The 17485-nt window shown below is 32.0% G+C and overlaps 2 protein-coding genes across 4 annotated transcripts; one reads left to right on the forward strand and one right to left on the reverse strand.

Annotated features, from left to right (window-relative positions):
• Positions 1 to 604: 604 nt before the first annotated feature.
• On the forward strand, positions 605 to 7908 carry LOC126777030 (GATA zinc finger domain-containing protein 14-like). The gene is made up of 10 exons (XM_050499868.1): positions 605 to 644; positions 1402 to 1614; positions 2438 to 2500; positions 3305 to 3448; positions 4268 to 4444; positions 4528 to 4785; positions 4909 to 5280; positions 5364 to 5621; positions 5745 to 7226; positions 7720 to 7908. The coding sequence occupies exons 1-10, from the start codon at positions 605 to 607 to the stop codon at positions 7794 to 7796; spliced, it is 3084 nt and encodes a 1027-aa protein (XP_050355825.1). The 3' UTR covers positions 7797 to 7908.
• A 1228-nt stretch (positions 7909 to 9136) lies between these two features.
• Positions 9137 to 16886, reverse strand: LOC126777026 (uncharacterized). Of its 3 annotated transcripts, none has more exons than XM_050499851.1 (8): positions 16742 to 16886; positions 15908 to 16246; positions 13853 to 13918; positions 13352 to 13498; positions 12507 to 12584; positions 12120 to 12260; positions 9625 to 12042; positions 9137 to 9316 (listed from the first exon to the last, which is right to left on the reverse strand). In XM_050499851.1, exons 1-8 carry the CDS (start codon positions 16809 to 16811, stop codon positions 9162 to 9164), a joined length of 3414 nt encoding a protein of 1137 aa, XP_050355808.1. In that variant the 5' UTR covers positions 16812 to 16886; the 3' UTR covers positions 9137 to 9161. The 3 variants fall into 3 exon arrangements, with proteins under 3 accessions (XP_050355808.1, XP_050355807.1, XP_050355809.1); XM_050499850.1 differs by having other exon boundaries at positions 9137 to 9319; XM_050499852.1 differs by lacking the exon at positions 15908 to 16246 and having other exon boundaries at positions 9137 to 9319.
• Between the last annotated feature and the right edge of the window lie 599 nt (positions 16887 to 17485).

Genomic DNA, 17485 nt, shown 5'->3' on the forward strand with positions numbered 1-17485 from the left:
CTTCGTCAATTCCTCAAGTCGTCTATACCGCAATGTTTGAAGACGAAAGTCTTCAAAAAATGCGTCTTACCTGCCTTGACATACGGTGCCGAAACGTGGACACTAACTGCGGGAATAGTCCACAAATTCAAAGTCGCTGAGAGTGCTATGGAGCGAGCTATGCTCGGAGTATTTTTGAAGGATAAGATCAGAAATGAGATTATCCGGAAAAGAACCGGAGTCACCGACATAGCTTGCAAAATTAGCAGGCTGAAGTGGCAGTGGGCTGGTCACGTATGTCGTAGGACCGCTGGCCGTTGGAGCAGACGAGTCCTAGAGTGGAGACCGCGAATCGGCAAGCGCAGCGTAGGGCGCCCTCCAGCCAGGTGGACCGACGACCTTAAGAAGGTGGCGGGCACCAACTGGATGCGGAAGGCGGAGAACAGGGAGCTTTGGCGCACCTTGGGAGAGGCCTATGTTCAGCAGTGGACAACGATTGGCTGTTGATTGAAGCTACAAGCCACAGTACTTATGTAACGCCATAAGAAAAACTCCAAAATCCAACCCTGTCGGAGTTTTAAAGTATACGGTCTCATATTACGAATTTTAATGCATTGTTCTTACGATGTTCGTGTGGATATTTTTAACCATTTCTCTCGTCTCTGGTAAGTGTTGTTATATGTTATTAGGTAACAATTCAGTTTTCAGACGTATTTATAAACACAAAAGTATAATTATGTCAAATTATTACAATTATATATATTTTTATACAATTTAAATGTAGAACATCAATTACATAGCTTACTCTTATTTAACATATCTTTTACCCTTGTATATATACACAATACTTGTCAAAAAGATATGTTAAATAAGAGTAAGCTATGTAATTGATGTTCTACATTTAAATTGTATATTTCGATATATAAATGAATCCCTAGTTTCTTATATATTATTTCTGCATTCGAATATCGACAGTTACGAACAACAAACAAGTGTGTACGAAAACACAGTGATATTTATTCACTCATAAGTTAGCTAGTTTAAATTACTACGATCTCGAAGTCCTACGTTCAAATATTATGTCAATTTCCTGTAAAAATTTCCAAAAAGCAACACGATGTTTGAAAACTGGTAGTGTTCAAGACTTCAGTGCCTATTAAAGCACATAAAGCGTTGCTACTGTATAAGAATACTTTCCATTCGAGAGTGAAAAAATAAAAATGAATTACGAGAAAGTCCACACACGCGCACACTATAATAATTCCTGCGCAATTGCTTAATATCTGTATAATGTCCGTTGAAAATGAAGGCTCTGGCCGGATTTAGACAGAAGGAAAACATTATTATTTATCAAATTATAAAGTAACAGTTATGAAATGTTAGTATTTTTTTCAAAATATTGTTGTGTGTTTTCACTTTCAGCAATAGTAGAAGATGAATTTACTATTATACGAGATAGCACCGCAGAAAACTGTAAAATTTGTTACGGATTCGACTGTACCACTTTAAGGAAACCAAGATGCGAGTATTATGGTGAAGTTTATGCCAGTTATGCAAATATTGATGATTATGAACCGGAAGATAACGATTTGAACGACGAAGTTGGAAACATGTTACTGCAATATGTTGATAAAGGTAATCATTCGAGGTTCATCACCCGTGACGCTCCACGTTAAGACAGAAAGAATACCGCTGGTTTTTTAGTGGGTATTCCGATGTTCGGGGCGCACTGGGCGCCTCGGACATCGGCGAGCCCCACATACCCCCCAATGTTCCCGTGGTGGAAACTCGTAATGCGTTTTTCTAGTGCTAAAAAAGGTACAGTTCATCAAACACTCATTTTGTTTTCAATTGTAACATGTGACATTGATGAAGATAATCTATTTGTTTAATTATAACTATTTTAATTAAATTAAACTTATTTATTTATACGAATTACTATTAAATCTTATAATTGTAATTATATTCCGATCGTATTAGTATTCTGTAATAATTATTGTTGTCTGATCATTTGTTTTAATTAAAAATTAAAACATGTCTGTTTGTCCTGAGTCTGGGTGTAATTATCTATATAAGTACGTATTTACAAAAGAAAAGTAGTATATGTAGTATATGAGTTGTCTGGTTTCCATAGTACAAGCTCTGCTTAGTTTGGGATCAGATGGCCGTGTGAATAATGTACCAGGATATTATATTATTATTATAAATTCCAATATATATAGCGTAGTCGTGAGCTTATTAGTAGTGAAATTAAATACCACTTACCAATGTATATAGGCAATGATAACCAATTAACATTAGCGAGCCTGCTGTAGGACAAAGAAATGAAGAATTTCATCATCAAATTTTCTCATCCTGTTATTACAGAAAAACATATATATATACGTATCTAGCATTCCTCGATATATATAGTTAAAATAGCTTGTGATATTAATTACGTCTGTTTGTTACATCACAGCATCTACGGAGCCGTACGAAGATTGTCTCCCTCTAATATCACAGTATACCACCTGCAATAAAGGTAAATAAAACACTATAATTAAGTTAAAAATATACCCACTAAGAGAAATGTGTATTTCAAATATTAATAACACTAATATTATTAGACTCGCGCACCAAATATTTACAATACAGACAATTCCTTAAAACGAAATAGCGTTATCATATGACTTATCGTATGGCTTGTGCGACACTAATCCTACAATTTTATACATATGTATAAAATTATGGATATTATGTACAAAGACACGACCGAAATTTAACTGCCTTACTACATTAAAAAATAAAAAGTACACCAAATACACGTACAACACGATTGTAGAGATTTAAAAAAATAAAAAAGCTGTTACAAAGAATCGACGTTGCTATAAGAACAATTATAACAATTGACGTCTGACGTTATAAAAAAAAGAAAACAAAAATTATAGTTTCAAATTGTTATTTTACTCACTTTTACGCAGTTTAGTGAGCGTTAATAAAGCTTTAGTCAATAAAAAAATAATCAATAAAAATATATATATCTTATTCTGTGACAAAAAGTACCCACTTTGAATATCTTCATTTTTTTATGTGTGTTTGTGATAGAACGTTTAATATATAATAGGTTTTTAACCAAAGGTTCGAATTCGGTATAGCACAGCTTAGTTTTATGTGCTTCATTAGTGTCTATAATATTGATATCATGATCAGTGGTGGAGGAAAATATCATGAATATTCAGGTGTCCAACGAAACAGCATAGTAGGACAAACTTCAAGCTTTCTTCTTACGAAAGGCGAAACTTTGCCCAGTAATGGGATATTCACGAGCTGTTCCTTTATATTTCAGATAACATTTGCGTTGACTGCAAAATATGTAGCTGTAATGTCTATGGAAGATGGAATTGCAGCTCAGTTCAGCGCTGTTTAAAGAATGATCCTCTGATCGCAGACCACAGAACACTGGTTGTAGTGATGGAAAAACTCCGGAGATGTAAGTTCTGTAATCTATACTTATAATATCGTTTGCCCTTAAAATTATAAATCGTTAATCTAAGGCCGTACGGTCGTAGGCCTGCGGCCTCTGTAGTATGCAAATATGTATATAAAATGCATACATAAATACATTTCACGATGCCTTTTACGCCCGCAACGTGTGCCATTGTTTGCGGGTCCCGCTGCGCCGGCGGGCAACTACTAGAATCACGCAGGTCGCGGTCACCCGTAGCTTCGGCGGGCTTCGGGCGCGTGCTTTTCGTTGGTTTGCGGGCGACGCGCGTTTAGAAATCTAACGTAATTTTGTATAACCACTCATCTTGCGATAATCGCCCAACAAGTTTGCGGGCAATGACCGCAACCGCGACGTCCGCGTTAACCGAACAGAACTTTGCGTGAAAATCACCCTGTGAGTTCTTAGCCTAAATTTTTACAATACGCATAGCCAATACTACTGAGTCTATTGCCGATTCTTTAAAAAGTTGGTGCACTGTTCTGTGTCGCCCCGGTAATTTACTGGCCCAAAAAAATATAAGAGATCTTTGTACGTTTGTCTTTCAATATAAACGTTCCTCATAGACCCTTTATTCCACCCATGAGGTTAGTGTATGTGTCTAAAGCATATTGGAGCAGCAGAAACACAACTTACTTATTTATTTTTTAGTAGGTATTTATGTTTGGTAGGCGTACGTACTGTTTTACCCCGGCGGGGCACAAAGTCCTACCACGCTGTATATTCGGTTCGTATCGTATCGGGTGTATATTATATATCATTCACTTAATTTAATTATCGTTTAAACTTTTATTTCCGTCCTAGATATAAACTCACATTCCAATGAAAGATTTAAAAGATCGACCAATGAAATTAATCAAGACAGTAAAATAAGCTACGAAGATTTATTAACATGGTTATATGGAATTGAAGGCTTTGAAAATGCAGCTCAGAATAAAACGGAAATGTCTATTAAGATAACAAATACAAACACACACAATGGTAAAGTTTAAATATTAGCCTTTGAGTTTCATTTATTAATATAAAAATACATAATGTAAAACAAATGAAATATATTTTTACAGACGTATCCAAGAAACAAACCAATCATACTAATTCAGAATCTGATTTGCTAAGTTTTAACGATTTATTAAACAGCGCGATGGAAGATGACAATCTCGATATAAATACTAATCACACTGGAGCTATACTCTACAAAAGTAACGATCCAATCACTTTTGATCTATTAAAAGAAATTGGTGCTTATTATGATACTGAGGCAGGTGAATTAAATATACCCAACGGAAAACCAGAAAATAAAACAACCGCTTCCCTGAAAACCGGTAAGTTTACAGATAAAGCATTATTTATTTTATGTATATATATCGCAGATTATGTATTTACATTTAATAATATAATATATAAGAACATGAAATATTTTTATTTCAATTCTATAAAATTTTCAGCAATTAGTAATATTAGAGAGAACGAAAATGTTATATTTTCTTTAAATGATGTGAAAGAAAATATTATAAATATAAAGAAACGTGATATACCTTCAGATGCAAATGAAACGGATATTCTTTTACCAATAAATTATAACAATACTATTGACAAAATGGAGGAATTACAAAAGAATATTGTATTTTCTTTAAATAAAAATATAAACTCACATTCCAATGAAAGATTTAAAAGATCGACCAATGAAATTAATCAAGACAGTAAAATAAGCTACGAAGATTTATTAACATGGTTATATGGAATTGAAGGCTTTGAAAATGCAGCTCAGAATAAAACGGAAATGTCTATTAAGATAACAAATACAAACACACACAATGGTAAAGTTTAAATATTAGCCTTTGAGTTTCATTTATTAATATAAAAATACATAATGTAAAACAAATGAAATATATTTTTACAGACGTATCCAAGAAACAAACCAATCATACTAATTCAGAATCTGATTTGCTAAGTTTTAACGATTTATTAAACAGCGCGATGGAAGATGACAATCTCGATATAAATACTAATCACACTGGAGCTATACTCTACAAAAGTAACGATCCAATCACTTTTGATCTATTAAAAGAAATTGGTGCTTATTATGATACTGAGGCAGGTGAATTAAATATACCCAACGGAAAACCAGAAAATAAAACAACCGCTTCCCTGAAAACCGGTAAGTTTACAGATAAAGCATTATTTATTTTATGTATATATATCGCAGATTATGTATTTACATTTAATAATATAATATATAAGAACATGAAATATTTTTATTTCAATTCTATAAAATTTTCAGCAATTAGTAATATTAGAGAGAACGAAAATGTTATATTTTCTTTAAATGATGTGAAAGAAAATATTATAAATATAAAGAAACGTGATATACCTTCAGATGCAAATGAAACGGATATTCTTTTACCAATAAATTATAACAATACTATTGACAAAATGGAGGAATTACAAAAGAATATTGTATTTTCTTTAAATAAAATTGTAAATGAGAAACAAAATGAACTTAAAAAATTAACAAATATTAAAGAAAAACTTATTTTATATCTTAAAACGTTCGGAAATATAAGTATTCCAAATGACATATCAAATGATTCAAAATACAATGAGAATCCCATCATACATTTATACCAATTTGAAGCAAATCAGCCAAACGAAGTTTTAAGAAAACACGATCCAAATATATTAGAGAAATATTTGAAAAAATTAAAAAGGGACATCTTTGAAGTAATAAGGGATATTGCAGGAATACAAAAACTGTCGAATACTTCCATGCCTCACAACCTCAATGTTCTCGTACGATCTATGAAATACTACGTTAACGAAGAAAATAAGAAATCAAATATAACAAAACACAATAAGGTTAATTTTCGAAAACAATTTAACTCGCATGATACGAACGAAAGAAATAATCGTCTTGTAGATATTATTATTAATATTCTAGAAGTTTTAGACAGAGATGCACCCACTAATGATGTTTTAGTCACTGTGTCTCCTAATTTAAGAAGAATTTTAAAAAGATTAATTGGTAGATTTTATTCAGAAGATTTTGATATTAGTGATACAAAATTATTTAAACCTAAATACAATATTCTGAGCTACTTAACAAGTATAGAAAACAAATGGCAGAACTTGATACCAGAAATTGGGCAAAGTTCGATTCAAGAACGTCTTTATAATCTGAAATCTTTACATATAGCGTTATCAAAGGATATACTTACAATTAATAATGCACTAAAGTTCGTAGAATTTGCAAATCATCGACGTATGACAACTAACAGTCAAGTTTTAGGAGAAAAAGTAGTTTCCAAACTAACTAATGATCTGCATCAAATGAAAAATCGAATTAAACAAATGATAAAGTTGAAACCAAATCAACGTTTTAAAAATAAAAACAAGAATAATGTAAAGAAGAAATCAATATTCCAAAAAATTAAGAAAATGTTGAAAATTTCCAAAAAAGAGTTACGAAAATTATTTCACAAAAATGTTACCAATGCTGAAGTACTACGACATATGGCAAGGGAAAAGATGGATGAAATGAATAAGAAAAAAATGTCAGAATATGAGGAAATTATGCAAAGGTGGCAGAATAATTTGAACATTATGTCCGCGAGAAATAAAAGGTCGGCTGGAGAATTTCGAAAGTTTATGTACAAAATAAAGCACATTTTTGCTCCGCGTTATTCGAGATCTAGAGCTAAAACGATAAAACCTTTAAACAACAAAAACGGGTTCAAAGTAACTACCAAAAAAACCAAATATCGCGGTGAGTGTTTTATATACCTATACATTTATGAGATGAAACGAGAAGGCCCAGTCGTCATATATCTGAATTTTCATGTGCTTGATTTGTGTTTATAATTCATCTCGTGCGCGGCGATGAAGTAAAGCATCGTGAGGAAACTCGTATGTATCTGGTGAAAATCTATCACATTTGTATCTGTGTGTGGTGAAATCAGTTGCAAGCCTTCTCCTCAAAATGAGACAGCCTAGCAGTGAGACGTTTACAGGCTACTACTGATACTGTATGTATTTAAGGCTTTTTAGAAATTTTCAAAATTAATTATATCAATAACTGTTTTTTTCAACATTTCATTATTAAACAATTTATATAACGACAATATAGATAACTGAGCACTTACTAACACACTATAATTCCTAAGTAAGTTACGCGTACATGTTTTTAATTAATGCCTGCCCTTTTTTAATCTCTGCCTAAAAATTTTCTAATTTAAATGCGTAAAATTTACTTCTTTTAGGTCACAGCAAGAATAAGAAAGTAGTATCAACGACATCAAAAACTGTTTTATTTAAAAAAATAAAACATAATAATTAAGGATATGCATTCGCTAGTTTTAAATGTTCAATCATATCCATTTAAATAGCTATAATGTTTTTTTTATTATTATTTCTTCAAATTAAAACAAATCTTATGACTTTTAGGTGAAATAAAAACAGTGTTACCTAAAAACATCATTACTTTTTATTTTCTTTCCGATCAAGACTTAATACTTTAGCCATATATAAATGCTGTTCAAATGAGTGTATACAATGGCAATTCTAAAGTATTTAAAAAAATACTCTTATATAAAAAACTGCAATGCGATGTTTTCGGTGAAACTGTCCAAATAATCCTGTTTACTGTGAGCCGAGATGGCCAAGTGGTTATAACGCGTGAATTTTCATGTGCTTAATTTGTTTTTATTATTCATCTCGTGCTTGACGGTGAAGGAAAACATCGTTAGGAAACCTGCATGTGTCTGATATCATTGAAATTCTACCACATGTGTATTCTACCAACCCGCATTGGAGCAGCGTGGTGGTATAAGTTCCAAAACTTCTCCTCATAAGGGAGAGGAGGCCTTAGCCCAGCAATGGGACATTCACAGGCTGTTACTGTACTGTTACTGTATAACAATATATACGATAGTAACTACAATAGTATTAAACTGTGGCGTAGCTATTCGACAGCACATTTATTTATGATTTGTTCAATTTAAACATAAAATAAAATATAATTTAATTTAACAAACATATAAAATTGTCAAATACTTTATTTTAAGCTACTAATGATAATAATTGAAATCTAACATATTTTTTATAAAAATAAATGGATACATAAATATGTTTTATGAAGTGTATAATAAGGGGTAGGAAGTAAAATAAATTAGGCCAATGTTATATTAATCGTTTAAGTAATAACTCAGTCTCATCATAGCCCAATTTGAGGAGCCAGTTTGTCATTTGCGTTTTACACTGTTAAGTCGTAAGTGAGTATATATTGATCTTATTTATTCTGTTATATAGTATCGAGCTCAAGTAATTATATTATTGTTATAATTATAAAAATTAAACTATCAACGGCCTTTCCTATAACCGTTGTTTAGTCTGTGTCTTCTTCTTTCGAATGTCAAATCGATAATGAGAGAACGAGAGAAATCGTTGCTTAGCCAAAGAGCCGCTAAGCAACATTTATAAGTAAGGTAGTAAAATTTCAAATATTCATGTCGTAGATTAGAAAATTCTTTTTATAGTGAGGTAATTTTAACTTTAAAATATATGTAATATTATATAATGAAACAATAGCTTTTACGAGATTTGAAATTGGGACCGATATATAGAAAAAAAAGATATTTGTTTAAATATTTATTTATAAAAACATTATAAAAGTACGAAATATAATTTAAATAAAGACATTTTTTTATGTTATCTTTTTTAGATTTAGTAGTTGTGTAAATAGCAACTCGGGCGTTTTCAATTGCATTTTCTTGGCATTATTATCAAATCTTATAAGTGGTTCCTTAAGCGCCATTAAAAGGGGACTCTTCACTTTGACATTATTTGCTGTAATTGACGCTGCTGAAAATGTCAATTTTTTATATAAATCTCAAAATATATATTTTAAAGGACTCCCTTCGTATCTCACCTTCTCTATATTTTTTTATAGAATAGGTATATTGTGTAGAATAGGACGAGCATATGGGCCACCAGACGGTAAGTGGTCACCAACGCCCAAGGACATTGGCATTGTAAGAAATATTAACCATCGCTTACATCGCTAATGCGCCACCAACATTGGGAACTAAGATGTTATGTCCCTTGTGTTTATTTACACTTTTAATTGAATATATAATACATTTAATTGAATAATAAATCAAAATTACCTGGATCACCCTTCAATCCTTCGCGTTTGTTAGCTATAAAAACTTTAAAGAGCTCTTTGGCGACAATCACGTTACCCTGTCGTAATAAGGATATAATTCTTTTACCAATATTGTAATTAATATCATCAGTAAGATCTGCGTTTGTTGCTTCCTTTGTTGCTAAATAAAGCTTAATGCGATTTTCTATTAATATACTTAAGATTTGATCTCGGGTCAGTTTAATATCATTATTTTTATAATTCGTATCTAGTTCTGGGTTTGTATCAGCCATTTGCACTGTTTGTCTGTTAATAGCTTCATATTTATCTGGCGCGAAAACCTCGACCATATCTTTTGCGTTATTTTTTTGCATTGATTTTCCTAAATTATTTAATACTTTTACACTCAGATTGATGTTATTCTCAGCGTTGTCAATAAATTCTTCGAAATCGTTTTGTTTATACACAGGCAGTTTAGATATAGTATCTAGAGAATCTTTGATATTTTTTAACGCAAGTATACTTTGTTTCGTATCTGCTTCTAGAGTTTTCAATAACATAAGGCGTTTTTGCGGAGGTATGACTGCAAGCAAAGCAAAATTTTTATAACTGTTGCTGGATAACTCTATTTTTTCCATAATATTTTTTAACTCTTCAAGCGTTTTTGGTCTTTTGTAATTAAAATTTCTACGTGTTGGTATGAGGTCTTTATTTACGTTTCTTAATATCCTCTCTAAAACTTTTGCGGAATGAGGTCTTTCAGTGGATACTACGTTATTTCTACGCGTTAGAGTGTTTGATGTTAATTCAATTTTTAATGAATCTATTAATTTCTTTATTTTACTTAAAGGATCAGAATCAACTTTTTTCTTTGTATTTTTATCATTATTAAGTTTGTCTGCATTTAATATATTATAGATACAAGGGAGAGCATCGAGTATGTTTATTTTACTTTTTGATTTTGGATCGTTTTCGTTTTGCAACTCAAGGAGGTCATCAATAATCGCTTTTAAATGACCTTTGAGTTTTTCTTTAGTTATGTTTATTTTTTGAGAAACATTGTTTGTTACATTACTTGTAGTATCTCGTAAAACAACTTTCGCTGCGGACTCTTCTTTATATGTTTCAGCAGTTGATATAGCCTGAGTTCTTTCTGTCTCAGGTTTCGTTAATTTAATTAAATCAAAAAGAGATTTTATTCTAAAAAAATCTGATAAGTTATACAGAATGTCTCCTTCGATATTGATATTTCGTTCATCTTTATTTTCCTGTATTTGGCTGAGTAAGCAGTTAGGATTATTTCTTATATGATTTAAATAGTCAAAAATTAATTTATCTTTAATTGTCATATTTGTATTTCTCAAATCAATTTTAAATTTATCTTCGATAACACCTTTCACATTGTCCTTTCCGTTAAACTGGTTTAGATTTTTGATTTTACTCGTGTATTTTTTACTCGCATTGTTGGGAATAAGAAGTTTTGTAATTTTTTCTAATAGATGGCCAAACAAATTAAGAGAAGAATTTTCAACATTCTTCATCTCAGCACTCGCGGTGCCACCACCACTATTTATGTCTAATTCATCAGGTTGAACATTGAGCGTATGATGCTTTAAGTCTTTTATACTATTTTGAACTTGTTCAAACTTTTTCATTAAACTTAAAACGTTATTCAACTTTGATATAACGTCAGTAGTGGTTTCTTTTTCTTCTTGCTTTTTATCCATTTTTGCTTTTCTGCAATTTGTCATTGTAATGTTGTGGGTCTCTTTTATATTTGTATTTTCATCGCTGGAAATATCTTTTTCTGCTATTGTTTCACAAAACGAAACGTTTTTGGTGTTTTTATTTCTATTTAGAGTATCTGATAATTTTTTAAGAGCATTCTTAAGAAAAGTTTCTTGTCGTATACTAAGTGGTTCTTTAAAAAGTTCAAGTAAATCGTTAATTTTTTTGTGTTTCATTGATTCGACTTCGATTGACGCGTCAGTAGACTCTTTTTCCATGTCCCATAGTTTAGTGAGGAGATTGCCCGCTATGTATGTCATTGCAGTTAAAGTGTCATTTTCAGGTGTAAAAGTAATGTTAGACATTGGCGGGACATTCTTATCACCTATCACTTCCGTACCATGTTTTAGCTCAGTCACAACGAGCTTCGATAAATCTTTGTTCTTCATACTTTGTGAATAATTACCAATGATATTACGAAGCTTGCCATTATTTAAATGATTCAAATCTTGAGCTTGGGGTGTCGATTCAATCTTGTTTTCAGTAATGTGGTGATCATAGTCCTGAGGATTATATTCAATTTGCAGAGGACTTATATCAGATTTATTGAAGTGATCGATAATATCCGTCCGTCGTGATATTTTAGGCATACTTTTCATATCCACTTTACTGGCTGAAATTGTTCCTGTATGATTTGTACCTCTTAATGTATCTGTAAATGTTGTCAAATATTATTATTGTTATTTACTCGGGTGTATTAAATATTATTAATGTATATTTCTGACTTACCTTCATTTATGTCGTCTCCTGTATGATAAAAGCTTATAGTATGATTTTTGTTCTTCTTATCACCTGATCGCTCATCAACAGAGCGTTTTTGGCGAGACATGTATGTTGCAAAATCTTCTTCATAACGATTAACGTCTGGAACTAAAATTTACCAAAATATGCAACCATTTCACGTTTAGACAAATAAATAATACTCACCATGATGTACTAAAATTGTGCTTAGAAATAAAAGAAAGGTGCTTTCGTTTAAAGTTTATTAGAAAAGTTAATTAGAGCTTTCTTCAAGGAATAGCGATTAAATAACCTGGAAACAATATTGAGATTAATGTAACAGAATGACAGAAGTGTTAAGAATAATAAAACTGACAGTTTTGTTTTGTTTTATACCTAATAATTCATCTCCAGTTTTCGGAGGATCGGGTACAAGTTGGCTTTGAGTTTTTTTCTTAGCCTTCTTTTTTAATTCTGCAACAATATTTGAAAACAGTTTTTAATTCAAGATTATTTAGTCTTTACGAATGTTAAACGCAATAAATTATTTATTCATTTATTTTTAAGCTATGTACAGTAATTTTTATAATATAAAAATAATTGTTCTTTTATAAATTTGTAATGCGTATTTTTTTTTATTTTAATTTTATAAATTATAAAAATGAATGTTAAGCTTATAATTAATTCTAGTTAAACTAGTTTAAACATGACCCTAACCTTCGACCCTAGCCATGATCATTCACTAAGAAAACTAGCCTAGTGTCAAATGAGATATTATAATGCACAAGTTTGTACATAAGCACATAGGAACTCTCTATTCCCTCACTCTCATAATCCGAGTGGATCGCAATCCCACACGATCGGATTGAGTCCGGCGCAGGACTTACAATGACACGTGTCTTGGAAATTACGTAAAACGGTCTTGTGTTTTGTCTGAATGTAAACAGTGACAACATAGAAACTCCGAGCTGGTATTGAGAAAACTTCAATAGAAAAACCCCATTACTTGTTTTTGGCTCAACTCAGAATTTGCAGTTAAAACTTTTCATATAGCGTAACTTGACTTTCAAAAGTAAAACATCGCGAGGAAACCTGCATGTGTCAAATTTCATTGAAATTGACATAATTTCAACGTGTGTGTTCACCGACACCCAATAGAGTACCGTGATGGAATAAGCTTCAAACCTTCTCCACATATTATCTAACACAATCCGTAACTTGAACCAATATATAAAATATACCTGTGAACATAACATCAACGGCAGTACTGAATGTTTGTCTGTCTGATAAAACGTCTTCATCATCAACCGAACAGTCAAATACAGATTCGCACTGCCACTCGCCCTCCGCTGAGCAAGAACATCGGTTGCAGCCAGAACATGAATTAGCTGTGGAACAAATTATTCTTGTATTTTTCAAGTTATTTTTTATATAAATCTATTTATATAAAAAATCGTCGTTTTGACAAAGGATATAATATTTTACATGACCATGTAAATTGAGTAATTAATTTATACTGACTATTGTGTTCTTGCTGATTCGTGTAAACCAGTGGTAACTTTATATCGTAATTTGAAAATGATAAGGCTTACACGAATCTTATTTCAATATTCCTTGCTAGATTCAACTTTACAACCATTAACAATCACACACAATAGACTGTGTCAACCTTGACCTTCAAAGCCAGGTTCAGGTTATTCTGGACCATATAAGATGTAAATAATAATATAAATAAGTCTTACCTTCTGAACAATCAGAATATTGGGACACAAATGGTATGCATTTTGCATCACCGCTCTCATCACCAACTGTGAAATGGTTATCGTTAAAATGATCACGCATAGATCGCGTATTTTATTATTGAACTTTATAAAAAAATCTGCCTATATGAAAACATAGAGATCCTATATGTTAGAATTAAATTTTCCAAATAACTGATTCTTTTTCGTGAACATTATGACTTTTATTAAATTTAGCAGAATTCTACTTTTATAACCAAATATTTTTAGCTTAAAAGCATAGAGTGCAGCTTAAAATTGACGAGTTGCTTGAATTAATTTATTAATGAAACATAAATCTAATGTCCTCTTAGTATATTTATATATTTAAGATATATTTAAGAATGGTAGAATTGGCTATAGTACATAATTTTGAACAAAAAAAACATTATGGGATTATTTAATGGAGACAAACCAATCGGATACTAATATATAAAAACAATTTGTTAAATTATAAACTGAAAATAAGATACACATAGTCATATATGAAGTAAATAAAAAGTAGCTCACTTTAAAATAAAATTAGTTTTCAAAATCAGTGCAGCTGAAATATAAATGGTGACTAAGAAAAGAAATGATGTGCCAATAGTAAAAAAATATTGCAATCAAACGTGCGATAAATAAATAACACATAACATGTAAATCACTTTAAATTCACTTTAATTATCACAAAACATAACTTTTATAAAAATACAAAATGATAATACGATCACTTCACTACACGAACACTTTTGAAATCAACACTTTCACAAATGATAAGATAAGAATTTTAAATATTTAGTAACTGGATAAAGAGTAATGAAACTACAGTCTCAGAAACTCCAGTCACTTTTCTATTGCTATATCTTAATCATTATTCACTATGAAGTCTACATAATCCCCTCGTGGGCTGCCAGCCAAGATATTTTCCTTCGGAACCTTCCTTCTCATCAGCCTTATTTTGTTTCGTACTTGCTCGTGTAAGTTGCGTCGATGGCCATTCGGATGGTTGCAGCACAATGTATCGCCACCTGCAACCAACCTCTCATTTACAATCATTTCAAAACACAGTGGCAAATCAATATTAATAAAATAACAATTTAGATAAATATCTAAAGATTGGTTGCAGGTTTCTGGCAAACATTAAAAAAAATTAACACTAACATAACATAACATAACAACAGCCTAAAACACTTCACAACACCAAAAAATAAACCATAAATAAATAAAACAACAAAAAGGGTGCCGTGCCGAAAAAGTCATAGAAGAATGGTCACTCAGACAGACTCATACCGACATCCATAAATGCCACGACACCGTCATCCATCGTCCTCCTCAACCTGTAGGAAAGTTGGCGGAAATACGCCGGTCGATCTTGTTGGAACAAATCGCGGTATCTATTCCTCGGAGCATCCGGTTCTCTGATAATTCTATAATATTCACAATACCAAGTATCTCTTGCGATACATCCAGCGTGCCTCCCATGGGTTGCGCAGACGCAATAGTAACATACTTCCTTATTGGAGTAATCTAAGAGAGAGTCGATGTCACTTGGGATGTCAATGTCAGTGTTGTTGGCGTTGACATTGTTGCTGTAGTAGGAAGAACCTCGCTTACAGCTAGCTTTAGCTTCGTAGGGTATCTCGTCGTTATGCCAAATATAATCTGTATTGACAGTAAATATCTTTATGACCTAAACTGTTGAATCAAGTACTTATAATTAAGAATGGTAATTTTTTATACAATATTCGAGCAATTTCGATATGCAAAAACTAGCGTTTTCAAACTTTAAACTTAATTTATATAAAGTACTTTCGACCGCAGCCCTGTTTTCAAGCAACAATTACCTTCTACTAGTACCTTTACCTACAGGTAACTTTACAATGTCTGAGCCTATTTTCGTTAACCTTAAATTATATTATCAAACAAATATAACTTATATGTACATGCAAAAATAAATTTCAATGTTTTCAAATTTCAAGGTCCCACATTTCAGCTGCACTGATTGATTCCATAATGAACCGAAACCCACAAACAAACCTCGCCTAATCCTAAACGCCAATGATCTTTCGTGCGCAAAAGGCAAATTCCTTTCCATGTTTTTCTTCAAAGTTCCCATCCGAAGGCATTCATTAACATTCCTAGCAGGTCTCCGACTACAATATTCGTCCTTCCCATCTGTAGAACACACACAAATCTTGCAGCTTTCTTCTTTAGCTTCGGCATTCATATGCGATCTTCTAGTTTCTTCTTCAGAGTTCTCATCATTGGTTATTAATGATTTCTCTTCTATTTTTATAACAGTATGACCAGGATAGCATTTTAAGCCGTGCTCTTCAAGCTGTGCGTTCGTCATTAGCATTGGATTGTAAAATAATTCTAAAACGTTTTTGAAATATATTTTGGCTATAGCTAACTGTAGTGTTAAATATGTGATCTACATAAAGTAAATAACAGCCTATAAGTATCCCACTGCTGGGCAAAAGCCTCGTCTCCTCCAAAGGAGAGGGTTTTAGCTTATTCCAACAATCTACTCCAATGCGGGTTGGTGGATACCCTTGAGACATTTTCATTCGACACATACATACATATCGTCACGATGTTTTCTTTCGCTGCTAAGCATGAATTTGATTATATACACAGATTAAGCTTATGTAAATGTAGTTCTACTTGCACGGTTTTGAACCTACAGTCCTTGATTAAGATTCACACGTTCTAGCCACTGAACCATCTCAGCTGATCTACATAAATGTAATTACAAAATATGCCGTTAATCTTCAGCTCTGAAACTGGCTTACAATAATTATACATATATAATTGATACCTAACTTGGGTAATATTTTATCTGAAAAGTAACAAAATTATCTAACTTACCCGCATCCACGATCATCTCAAGGGATATGAAGGCAAAGATCAGCAACGCAACTTTCACCTCCATGACCATCGTGCGGCCTGGGTACCACTTGTACCGGTTGCTTGTAAGAATGACTTTTATATGATTTTCTGCTCGACTGCTATTGTTCATGAATTTTATAACAGATATGTATTGAAGTTGATGTAAATTATTTTAACACTAGCTGTCTCGCTCTTCGATAAGAGTAAACATGACTGTAATCAGTTTTTGTTTTATTTTTATAAAATATACCAAATAATATAAGGATCTTAGCTAATTTATTTGTTTTTATTTTTTATTATTTTTTTGTCACTTGGTGATAGGGCTTTGATCAAACCCGTCTTTGTATGTACCACCCACTGATCATTTCTATCATCAAACTGCCATGCTTAGTATTCTTGTGTTCCGGTTTGAAGGGTCAGTGTAAATAAACGCACAAGCGACATAACAGCTTAGTTCCCAAGGTTTATGGCGCATTGGCGATGTAAGGAATGGTTAATATTTTCTACAGTGTCAATGTTTGTGCGGTGGTGAACACTTACCGTCAGGGAACCCATTTGCAAGTCTACCTACTAAATGTATATAAGTATATATATAAATATATATATATATATATATATATATATATATTTGTTAAGTATATTAGTGTTTACCGGATACGAACTGAAAACATCGATTGTTATAATCCACAGTTTCGACCCACTGTACCTCACAATATCAAACTA

This window comes from Nymphalis io, chromosome 22 (genome assembly GCF_905147045.1).
Source record: "Nymphalis io chromosome 22, ilAglIoxx1.1, whole genome shotgun sequence".
Taxonomy (NCBI): Eukaryota; Metazoa; Arthropoda; class Insecta; order Lepidoptera; family Nymphalidae; genus Nymphalis; species Nymphalis io.

Bases quoted from the DNA above. Each gene is read 5' to 3' on its own strand.
- LOC126777026 (XM_050499850.1), bottom strand. From the start codon at position 16,811: ATGGTCATGGAGGTGAAAGTTGCGTTGCTGATCTTTGCCTTCATATCC. The intron at 13,919-15,907 runs GTTTGTTTGTGG...ACCATTTCACAG, and splicing joins GGCGTTTAGGATTAGGCGAG to TTGGTGATGAGAGCGGTGAT. The intron at 13,499-13,852 runs GTAAGACTTATT...TTTGTTCCACAG, and splicing joins ATATTCTGATTGTTCAGAAG to CTAATTCATGTTCTGGCTGC.
- LOC126777030 (XM_050499868.1), top strand. From the start codon at position 605: ATGTTCGTGTGGATATTTTTAACCATTTCTCTCGTCTCTG. The intron at 645-1,401 runs GTAAGTGTTGTT...TTTCACTTTCAG, and splicing joins AACCATTTCTCTCGTCTCTG to CAATAGTAGAAGATGAATTT. The intron at 4,786-4,908 runs GTAAGTTTACAG...TAAAATTTTCAG, and splicing joins AACCGCTTCCCTGAAAACCG to CAATTAGTAATATTAGAGAG.